This window comes from Myodes glareolus, chromosome X (assembly GCF_982192425.1).
Source record: "Myodes glareolus chromosome X, mMyoGla1.1, whole genome shotgun sequence".
Taxonomy (NCBI): Eukaryota; Metazoa; Chordata; class Mammalia; order Rodentia; family Cricetidae; genus Myodes; species Myodes glareolus.
In genome coordinates, this window is record NC_142053.1 from 84206749 (window position 1) to 84219061 (window position 12313).

The 12313-nt window shown below is 40.0% G+C and overlaps 1 protein-coding gene across 5 annotated transcripts in view; it reads right to left on the reverse strand.

The window, feature by feature from the left end:
• Positions 1 to 11956, reverse strand: part of Eda (ectodysplasin A) — a 372063-nt gene extending 360107 nt beyond the window's left edge. For all 5 annotated transcript variants that reach the window (XM_085684701.2, XM_085684700.2, XM_085684702.2 and 2 more), the window contains exon 1: positions 11367 to 11956. In XM_085684701.2, coding sequence (XP_085540827.1) covers positions 11367 to 11762 — 396 coding nt within the window. In that variant the 5' untranslated portion in view covers positions 11763 to 11956. The remainder of the gene's footprint in view (positions 1 to 11366) is intronic.
• Between the last annotated feature and the right edge of the window lie 357 nt (positions 11957 to 12313).

Sequence of the window (12313 nt, forward strand, 5' to 3'; positions counted from 1 at the left end):
TTGGCATTTCCTGGTGACTAGTGATACTCCTATAGTTATTTTCATAAAACTATTAGGCATCTGGCTGCTTTTGAGAAATGTCTATTTAGGTGAATTTGGTCTATTTCATAAAGTTCACTCTTTTTTAAAATGTGGCTATATGATTTTCCCAGAACCATTAGTTAAATAGGGAATCTTATATGCCAGTGAACTGTCTTGTTTTGTTTTGAGTTTTTATTTTTTTCAAAAACAAATTGGTTATAATGTAAGGGTTCTCAATTCTGTTCCATTAACCTATAAAGTCTATCCTTATGCCAGCACCATAATGGATTAATAACTATGGCTTTATAAATAAGAGATTTTTTTTCATTCCTTGAACATGCCATGTTCTCTCTCACCTCTAAGCCTTTGCATATTCAGTTCCTATTACTGGAAACTAAATTATCCAGATAATTTTTTTTCAGTTTTAAATTCAGAAGATGCTTTGTCAAGAAAATGTCCCTTGATTTCAAAAGTTTGATCCAGGTGTTCATCTTTTTTGTTCAAAATTATCATATGTTCCAAATAATTCAAGCAGTAAGATTAACCCTACTGTTTGCTTCATCATCAATTTGAATTCTTCTAGCTTAGTCACTTGACTCAAAATTCCATGAATGCAGGAATTCTCTCTGACCTGCTCAACAGTTATATCTCCACATCTGTATACCGCTGTCTTAGGGCTTCGAACGCTGTGAAGAGACACCATGAATATGTAATACTATTAAAAGACTGAACATAGAGTCAGGAGAAAAAAAGAAGGAAAGAAGAAAAGAAACTGAAATTCATGACCCTTCTAGGAACAAGAACTCAGGAAAAAGCACCAATCTTTAGGTTCTGAATTAGAACAATAGTTTAAAGGAATAGTAAATCAACTTTCATTTGGACAGAAAGCCAGTTTCAGATGATTTCAATACCATGGTGGATTAAGCTGACATAGGATTGCTAGCACCTGAGGCCAACTTCCAGAAATATAAATCCTATCTGAATAAAAACAACTGAGGCCTCAAACATTTGTGTGTGTGTGTGTGATAAGTGTGTATATATACATATATACGTATATACACACACATACAATATGCCATCCATTCAAAAGCAATCAGGCATATGACAAAACAGTCAATTAGTAGAAAAATAAGATATACAATTGATAATAGAAGTAGATTGAAAGATTCTGTGGTTCCGTATAAATTTCAGAATTTCTATTTCTGTGACAAATGCCATTGAATTATTTTGTTGTTGCTTAACTTTTTTGAGATAAGAACTCACTGTGCTCAAGGCTATCCTTGAACTCATAATCCTTCTGCCTTTGTCTCTCAAGTGCTAGAGTTATTGTGAGACACCACACCTAGATTGTGTCACTGGAATCTTGATGAAGTTTTCACTGAATTGGCAATTTTCTTTGGATAATAAGGGCATTTCGCCAATTTTTCGTCTTCCCATACATAGGTATGGAATATATTTTAATTTATTCTTGTTTTCTTCAATTATTTCATCATTGTTTTATAGTTTTAATTGTTCAGGTCTCTGACACTTCTGGTTAATGTTGTTTCTAAGTACTTTATTTTCTGTTAGCTATTGTCTGAATGTCCTATATCTATTAGGATACCAAACACAATTTAACCTTCCCTAGGGCAAAATGACTTCATGAATTCTTCCAAACAGCTAAGAAAAAAAATATTACCAATGTTACACAAATGATTGTAAACAACAAATAAAACAAACAAAATAGTAATGACAGCATAAAATAACTTTGATAGCCAAACTTGATGAGAGAAAGCTGCATGCTAATCTCTCTCACTCATAAAGATCAAAGGTTCTAAATGGAATGTTAGTAGAATAATTCCAGATATATATAAACTGGACAGCACATTTGAACTGAAGAGGCTGTATCCTAAGGGGAATAAGGTTGGCTCATACCACATTAACAGAATAAGGGAGAAAAATTCTGTTACTAATTCAATATATAAAAGAAACCATGGAATACAATGATGTAATTCCTTATGTTATTCATTGAAAACTAGAAGAAAATTCTAAAGTTGATGACTATCTTTTAAAACTAACAATAATAATAAAACCTATGACAAACAGTAAAATGAAAGTTTTCCTCCAATGTTCAGAAGTGAACAAGGAAATCTGCTATTACTACTTCAATTCATTAGTCTGAAAGTTATAGCCAATATAATAAAAAAATTTAATTTTTAAAGTTTCTTTCACACAATATATTTGGATCATATTCTTCCCTTCCCCCAACTCCTCCCAGATCCCCACCTCCCTCCCCACCCAATTTCATGTCCCCCTCCCGTGTGTGTGTGTGTGTGTGTGTGTGTGTGTGTGTGTGTGTGTGAGATTCTTAATGATACACTGCTACACTTAGATTGGAATCTAGCATAATCATTAGAGAGGCTCCAGCAACTGATGGGAGCAGATGCAGAGACCCACAGTCAAACAGGCAGAGCTGAGGGAATTTCAAAGAAGAGAGGGAGGAAGAATTGTAGGAGCCAGAGAGGTCAAAGGACATCACAAGAAAACCCACAGAATCAACTAACCTGTGCTCACAGGAGCTCACAGAGACTGATTTGACAATCATGGATCCTGTATGGGTCTGTACCAGGTCCTGTACATATATGTTATGGATGTATATCTTGCTGTTCTGGTGGCATTCTTAACAGTGGGAGTCGAGGATATCTAGGACTTTTCTGCCTGCTTTGGGGACCCTTTCCCCCCCTCTTATTGGGGTGCCTCATCCAACTTTGATATAATGGTTTCTGCCTAGTCTTACTGTAACTTGTTATGTCATGTTTGGTTCATATCCCTGGGAGGCCCGCTCTTTTCTGAAGGGAAACAGAGGAAGAGTGGATCTGGGGAAGGGGAGACTGGAAGGACCAAAGGGAGGGGAAACTGTAATTGAGATGTAATAAATGAGATAAGAATAAATGGATGGATGGATGGATAGATAGACATATAAATAAGGAAAACAAGAAAACAGCAAAAAAAACTGAAAATCTGCCCAGACAAACAAGAGGAAACAATGTAAGTGCCAGATGAGATAGATTTTAAAAAAAAAAAAAACAGTATCTTCCAGACACAACAGGACTGATACACAGATGGACTCAAAGAGACTTGTGAAAGCATTCCCAAGATCTGGACAGGTTCTAGTCAGACAGGGTCCCCACACTGAGAGGTCTATGAGAACTCTGGGTCCCAAACCCTACCAAGAAGCTAATTGCAATTGATGTCTGCTTGCAAAGGGAAGTCAGTTTTCTTCAATGGAGTGTCACTGGACATATCAACCACATTCCAGGGCAAGCTCCATGCCCAGGAATAATTGGCAAAGGGAAAACCTTTTAAGGTATATAGATTAAAAATGAAAAGAATAAAAAATTAAAAATATTTTTCATAAACTTTTTGATAGACATGTAGAAAATCCAAAAGAACATGCAAATAAATTATTAGGATCAATAAGCTAGTTCAGCAAATTGCTGGATACAAGCTTAATACATAAAATTAAACTAGATTTCTAAATATCAGCAAGAAGCAATTAAAATTAAACTTAATGCAATCAAAAAAAGAAAGCAAGGGAAGCTACATGAGAGGGTTTGGATGGAGGTAGGTGAAGGGGGATGACGCAATTATAATATATTATAATCACAAAAATTAAAAATTATGTAGCCCCACATTGGGTTTCCTACCAAGTCAATTGAAAGATTACGATGCAGGATTTTTATTAGATAGTGCTTTGGGGATCAACATATGTGCAAGACAAGGAAAAAAGTCAATCACCAAATTGCCCTAACCAAATTTCTATTGAGCTCTTTAGCTGGTATGGCTGGTATATGACTCTTCAATGTTTTCCCAGTTTGGAAGAAAGGGGAAGTGATTTATAGCTCTGCACTAGTCATTAGATGCAGGCAGCCCTGGAAGGAAGTTTCTCCTTGATTGAAAAAAAATTCATCAAAAGACAATTCTCAGCTGAACTCTGCCTTCTGAAAGTTCTCTTCATACTTGAAGGCATAAATCCTGCATTGCTGAAGTGGAATTTACATAGTGAAGCACAACATCCACCATAGCATATATAATGACATTTAAAAACATACCTTGGAAATCCTCTCTCTATTAAAATTTTTAAAAAGTAAGGCTAAGCAGTGGTGGTGCACGCCTTTAATCCCAGCACTCAGGAAGCCGAGGCAGGCAGATCTTTGTGAATTCCAGGCCAGCCTAGTCTACAGATACAGGACAATCAGGGCTACACATAGAAGTCCTATCTCAAAAAGAAAAAGAAAGAAAAACTATTGCTAGGAAAATTAAACAAGAATTAACATGTTCCTGAACTGGAAGATGTGACCTTCTAAATTGGGTTTTATGTGGTGAATAAGAACATAATGAAAATGTTTGAATACTCAGTCCCTAGTTGCTGTAATTCTCTGGGAAGGTTGAAGAGGTATGGCCGTGTTAGAGGAGGTGTGTTACAAGGGCAGAGCTTGAGGTTTCAAAAGACTTTCACTGTTCTCCGTGTGCTGTGTTTCCTGCTATGGATCAAAATGCGAGTTCTGAAGTGCTGCTCTGGTTGCCTGTAGCCACACCTTCACGCCTTCACTCCACCACAAACACTAACCGTCTGGAACTGTGAGATCCTTTAAACTCTGCACAAGTTGTCTTGTCATCGGATTTTTATCATGGCAATAGAAAAGAAACCTTAACTAATACAATTCTTAAATTCAGTGTAATTGCAATAAAAATTCTAAGAGATTTCTCTTTTATTGAGGCATGTAAAAAAGCTGATTCTAAAATGCATGTGAAGATGTGAACGATAAGAGTGGATGGTTTTAAAGCATATGAACAAGTAGGAAGGACTTGCTTCCCAGATATCAAAAGCTTATTATAGGTTATGGTTATGGTTTTGTGCCCCAAGGATTCCTGTGATGGATGTTTAGCTCCAGAGTCGCACTGTTGATATGGCAGGACTTTTAAGAGGCCGGCAGAAGCCTCAGTGCAAGACCACTGACGGTACTTCCTTCTGGAAGGATTCGTCTTTTACTTACACAGTACATTAGTTCTCAAAGGCGTAGGCTGCTATGAATGAGGTGAGGTCAACTCATGCAATTTTTCACTTTTCTGCACTTTTATTTCTTTCTCCACCATTTTGCTATTCAGTCAAGAGTACCCTCACTAAAGCTGAATGGATGTTTTCTGAATCCCCTAAATGACCTAAGTAATCTCTTTTACTTTCAAGTACCTAGCCTCAATTATTTTGTTATAGCAACAGAAAGCAGACTGATGAGAAACAGATCAACAGACTAAAATAAACAGTTCAAAAACAATTTGGAGTGTATATAAACAAAATGAATGGATGAAAAAGTAAGAATGTAGAAAAGTAGAAAAAGTCCTTTTAATAAAAAGGACTAAATCAGTTGGATACTTATATGGAAAAATATAGAGCCTGATCTCTATGTCTCCACCATACACAAAATCAATCCCAGGTGGCTTGTAAATCTGTGGCTGGCACAAATACAAAACTTCTAAATGATAATGTATGAGCATGTCTAATAATTTCAAAGTCATCAAATACTTCTTTTTTAAAAATAATTTGTTTTGGGTGGCGTGTGTGTGTGGTGTGTGTGAAAGAGAGCTTCAAATTATTTGAAGATGAAGTTAGGTGGTTGTGGGCTGCCTGATTGATGGTGAGTGTGAGGAACCAAACTTTGGCCCTCTACAAAAGCAGTACATGTCCTTAAGCACTGAGCCATGTCTTCTCTTCAGCCCTGGAAAAATACTTCTTAAACAGAATAAAAACACTATTCATGAAAGAAAATATTTAAAAATTTTTGATAAATTAAAGCCTTCTGTTCATCAATAAACATAAAAGTAGTCCCAAATTTGGGACTGTTTTGCAAATTATAAGAAGAACTCACTTCAAGGTAAAAAAAAAGATTTCTAGGGCTACAGAGATGGCTCAGCAGTTAAGAGTGCGTGTTGCTCCTGCAGAATAAATGAGTTTGGTTTGAAACACCCATGTCAGGAGTCTAATAACTGCCTATAACTCCAGCTCCTGTGAATCTAGAGCCCTCTGCTGGTCTCTGCAGAAATCTGCACTCACATGTCCCCACATATACACAAGCACACATATACAAAAATAAAAATAAAAAGAACATGTTTTTAATTATATAAGAATGGGCAATTTGAAAGTAAAACAGGCAAAAGGATGGAAAATTACTTCATAAAGATACCCAAACTGATAATGCATGTGATAAGGAACACAACTTCATCAGTATTCTGAGAAGAATCCATTAAAATCCTAAGATAAAGCTACCTAAGTAGGTAGACTACTTACCTAGAATACCTGAAGCCTTGGCTCCAGCCCCAACAATATCACATACAATAACAAGATATCACTAAATATTCACTCACCAGAATGGCTGTAATTGCAAAGTAATATAAAAATGGCCATTCTCATACATTGCTGGTGAGAATAAAAACTGACAATGACTTAGAAAAACTGTCATAAATAATTTCTAAGTATCTATTTTCCATTGCATAGAAACTAATCCTAGGTATATCTTCAATGGTAATTCTAACAATTGGAACCAAAATACATGCATAAAAATATCTGAAACATCATTATTCACAACTCTGAACTGGAAATAATCTACATATTTATTACTATAAGGAATTTATAAATTATTATGTATATCAGCAACAAAGTATACAAAAATACAAATTAAAAATCTCTCTGTCTGAAACAGTATGGTTATCACAAATGTAGTGTTAACCAAACCCCACAAAACTCAAAAGAATACATTTATCTGATTTCATTTACATACAGTTCAAAATAAACAAAATTATTTCTGGTAATAGAAGTCAGGACATTCAGCATCTTTGGAAAGTGAGGATGATATAGTGATAAAGATGGGCACAACTAAGGGTTTTCAGGATGCTAAAAGTATTTTATTTCTTGACTTAGATGTAAGCAACATGAGTGTGCTCACTTTGTAATATTTCATCAACTGGCACAATTATGATGTGTATACTTTTTTGTATTTGTATTGTATGTCAAAAAATAAAGAAAAAGAATAGAAATGAAGAAATAAGTGCTAGGTATTTACAGAGGAGTCAGACAAAGATGGTTCTCTACAGTGGCTGCCTTATAGACAAAGGCACAAGGCTTTTCTTGGTAATATTCTTGGAAATTAAAATCGCTTCAGAAATTCTCTAGTATAAAGAGATCTTCTCTCTAAGGTAGTTACAGATAAATTACAGATCATTTTTCACAAGATCTAAGAGAGAAGATGAAACCTAAAAGCAAATAAAATATCAAACAATGCATTACAAAAAGCTTTTAGTACCATCTTAGAGGGAAAGTGTGAAACTAGGAAATGGATCACATGGTTAGGACTCCTCTTTTCCACTTCACTTTTTAATTATTTTAGAAACCAGTGAAACATTACCAACAGAACTATTTACCTAAGTAAAACTGACAGTTCACATACTTAGCACGACCAGAAAGAAACAGGCCTGTTTTATAAAATGCCTTTGTTTTATATAAATATTACCCAAGTCCCCAGATAATTCAGTTCAACAACTATTTTCTACTTAGCTATAACTAGTACTGTTAGGAATCAAAGACAATACAGAAGGTAGATTTATGATGGCCTTTAATGTAAAGGCAGATGTATTAAGATGAAAATCAGTAACAACTACAGAATAATCCCCAAAGAGATTATGGTGGGTGACTTCCAGGAATAAAGTTAGTGAGAGTGGAAATGAGAGGGATATCATGAAACCAGTTCAAAAGACTTAAAGAACTCATTGAAAAGTCTGCATTTAAAATCCATAAACAACTTATCTAGATTCCACAATTTGTGGGATCTGTTATGGTCAGCATGAATCTCCTAGAATGATTCTTAGCAGGAATATCAAATCTTGGTATGCTAATGATGTATCTAGTTATATCCAAAATGTCTGTAGAACATTAAAGCTGCCTTCTATGATATCAACTCAAATAATTAGGAACACCTCCAACAGTCCTGAATAAATTCCTATTGATCTGCCTGCAGTTTAGATTATGAGATGCTACCTATATTTATCTCTCTCAACATTAAAAGACTGTATCTAACAGAGAAATTCTTATTTATTCAGCTTAGATCATTAAATTACACCAACATACTGACCATACTCATCTCTCTCCCCGTTTTGATCATTTTAATTGGATTTCTGGAGACTTTCATCAATTAGCTGTTAGCTTTTTCTTGAGAAACAGCCACCAGAATTTTCTGTCTGATTGTAGACAAAAATGAATTTTTGATCATCTTCATAGAAAAATGTTTTGTTTTGTTGTTGACACATTCCTGAGATTTTCCACCATGTTTTTGACATTTGAGGGACATAATCATGACCAGACCTTTTTCTCTATAGTGTGATCCAGTGATTTTAATGCTTTTAATTATTTGTTACCAAATTCAGACACTACTGGTGTATCTCTAGCTCTTAAGCTAACCTTTCCTAAGGATCCAGCTACAGCTCCTTATCTCCTTCAACTAAAGGAGACGGTTCATGATTGTAGATGCTACCCTCTCACTTTTTATGAACAGCAACTGGGCCCCTACTTTTCTAACACCTCCCTTGCAGAAATTTGATGGTCTTCCTACTTTATGTTCTTAATTCCTTCTGTATCCTCTTTTTTTAATTGCAGTGTGTTATACATACACCTTCAATGATTTCTAGAGTCCTTCCTTGAGTCATAATTGAAAACCCGCAGTCCAATTATCCCATAGGCTTGAATAACTTCACCTTTGCCTAAATATATGTATGGCCTTACATAATGAAATGCCTCTGACTGTTCTGCTCACCACAGTTTCGTGCCATGAGCTTCCCTTCACTCTTTATAAATACATTGGTAGGAAACCCAATGTACTGCCCACTGGAGGATACATGGTTTTTGTCTCTGCTCCTCTCTGTCCAACTTGCTGTAACAGCAGCTGTTTATACTGAAAAGCTAAAACATAAAATATGACCTATGTGGCCAAGTCCCACGAGGCTGTTTACTTCCTTATTTATGAATCAGAATCTGTCAGCACAACTTAGAATTTTAACTGTCAGCAGATAGTACAATTAAATGTCACTGCAAAACCAGCAGAGGGTGCACCAGGGCACTAGAAATTTTACCCAAGATATAGCACATCAATTTAACTCGACTAGCCAATCAACTTTTCCTTTATTTATTTATTCATTATTTGTTTATGTATATGCCAAAAATAATATCCTCAAGAGAAACAAGTTGAATCGGAACTAAAATTTCTTCAGTTATATTCCAATTTTCCTGAAAGGAAATGAAGTTCCAGATAAATAAGGAGTATGTGGTTAAACTTAGTCTGGTCAAAATGTAGTTAGAGCAGAACAAAATGACACAGATCTGAGCCTTTCATTTTGTAAAGAGTCTACTATGGAGCTCCAACCTGTTGTCGTTCCATTTCCCTCAAAAAAAATGGCAGATACTATATTATGGGGCAACTTCATCCTAGTTTTGACTCAAGCTATGATATTTTGGGTCATTTATTTCTCCTTCGGGACCTATATTTGTAAGGTGGTACCTTACCAATCTGAAAAACTTCAATTCCAAGTTGATGCCAATCCTTGTAAAGAGCTACTATCATTGCTTCAACTGTCCTGAAAGACTAAACCAGAAAGACTCAAGGACAGGCAAGAAGAAGCTGTGTTGAAACACCCAAGTATTTCAGTGCTGCACAAGTGTAAGCACCTAGATGTCGTCACAAAGCTATGAGAGTCCCATACCAACACAGAAGCTCTAGAATACAGCCGTCTCGCTGATCCCCCACCTACAAACATGACGGTCCACCCTGAATGCCAAAAATCCTTGACCACCATTTGAGTAAAGGAGTTGAATTCTCTGATACTTTTTACAGAATATTAATGTGCAGCTGCTAAGTATTTCTACTGGGGATGAGGAGGGGCGAAGATAAAGAAAAGACCCAGAGTCCTAATTAATTATCATCCGGCCACAGTGTTTAAAGTCTCAAGTATGAGAAGCACGCCTGCAGCTTCTCTTCTTTGATAAGCTGTTATATAAGCCGGAGTGTGTTTGAAAGGCATTTTAGGGCTGGGGCAACTTTACAAAGCACATTGGAAAAAAGAAAAGTGTCAGTCCTGACAGCGCATTGTCATGAATGTGACAGCCCTAAAGTGCACAACTTTGAAGGAGTAACAGGAATAATGTTTCAAGAGTTGGGACAATGACTATGGATGTAGCACCAAATACAGACGCTTCTATGTGTCACCTCCAGTACGTTACTTATACAACTCGTCGTTTCCTCAAAAAAAAAAAAAGGTACAAACTGACCGACCACCAGTCTTTAACCACCTCAAAGAGATCCTTGGCTGCTCTGCCTAAGAGTCACACACATGGAAGACAACTTTGGCAATCACGAGAATACTTAGTATCAAGTACGCTGAATTTACTTGAAGAAAAAGTTCGGAAAACAATCAAGCTAATGGTTTGCTGAAAGGGATACAAACACTCTAAAGAACACCCAAATCAAAACAAAAATCCAACTTCCTGTTCTGAAGCTAGCGATGGTGAAAACTCTTCACACCCACTGCACCCAGTCCATCAACAAGAGCGTCAGAACCGGCATGCAAAGGGTGAGTTTTATTTCCATAGATTTTTTAAAACTGCTGTTCAGAAGTTGTCTAGCAAGACGGCATATTTCTACCAGAATTCCTCAGGGGCGCTGATCCTCACTAGAACGCCGAGGACAATCAGTCTCAAATTGCAGGTAAGTGTGAAAAAGCTCACGTTCTGGTCAGCGCACAAGAACCCGGCGCTGAAAGTACGGTTAAAAGTTGTTTCAACGGGCGTGGAACAGTTATTACAGCTGTTTACAGCTCCAACTCCAAAGAGGAGCCTGCTAGGGCTGGCATCAGCTCGGGACACGAAGAAACAAGCACCGCGGGCAGGGAACCTCACCAGGGGCACCAGGGGCCAAGCTGCTCGCCGTTAGCCGGCCACGGGGGCGGCGCAGGCACCTCTCCGCCGGCCCGGGTGCGAGGCGGCCAACTTTTCTCCGAAGCAGCCCACACCCCCCCCTCGGGGGGGCGGCGCATGCAGCCCGGCCTTTCCAAGTCCATGGGACCCGAGAGGGTCTGAATGAGCCAAGCCAGGAACTGAGGACAACCTGCCCCGGACAACCTCTCCCTAACTCTCCGGCCCACTCCCAGGTCCTGCCCTGTAACTTGGCTCCGGGTGGCAGAGTCCCCCGAGCCCTGCGGCGCAGGCCCCCGCCCAACCTAGCAGGGGAGGGGGCCTCCGAGGCCGCCGCCCCTCCTAGGTGACTCACCTGGTGCCGGTCCTGGGAGTCAGGGGGGAGTGGATCTTCTCCCGCTTCCAAAGGCTGCTGCGGAAAGGACGGCTGCCCGAGGTGGCGGGTGATGGGACCCACGGGGTCGAGGCTCCCAGGGCTGCTTAGGGTGCCAGAGGTGCCAGGAGCACCCGGGCCGCCGAGGCGGGACTCGGTTCCCCGTTCCCGCCGCAATTCGGACCGCAACTCTAGGTAGCAACACAGCGTCAGCAGGTGGAGGGCCAGCGAGAGGCCAAAGAAACCCAGGAAGAGCCGGCAGCTGTTCCCTTCGCCCGCCCGAGCAGGGGCCCCGCGACAGCCGCAGCCCTGGCTGCCCCGCTCCCTTGGCGCTGCTGCAGGCAGGGGTTCCCTGCGCTCTACCTCAGGGTAGCCCATGGCCTCCAGAGACGGCCACTATCTGAGGCCCGGGAGCCTCTGCCTCTGCCTCAGCCCTTCGCGACCCCTGACAGGCGGTTACTGCCCTGCCATCGGCTGGGGTCTTCAGGGACCCGTTCCTGAGCGACGGTGGCTGGGCGGGACAGAACAGGGAGCAGCCGCATGTGCAGCTCCACTCCGAGGGGTGGGAAAGGGAGGAGGAGGGGCGGGAGAGAGGGGCGGCGCGGCCCGAGAGGGAATGAGGGAGGAGGTCCTCACCTACCCCGCCCCATGCCTCAAGGGGCGGCCAGGACGCCCAACCACGGGCCCGCCAGGCCCGGGCGCCCCGCCCCCTGCCATTCCACTCGGGCCTCCAGCCGTGGGGCGGGGCCTGGGGGCGTGGGGGTTCACCTCTGCCTGGCAGCCCCACCCAGCTCTTCCCTCTTGCCCCGTTGCAGTTGGTGACTGCCGCTGTCGTTCATCTCTGGACTCCACCCCGCTTTAACCCTTCAGCGCAGCTCTGGGGGGAGGGCAAGAGGGGGGGGAGGCTGAGAAGAATTTGGGAACCTTGG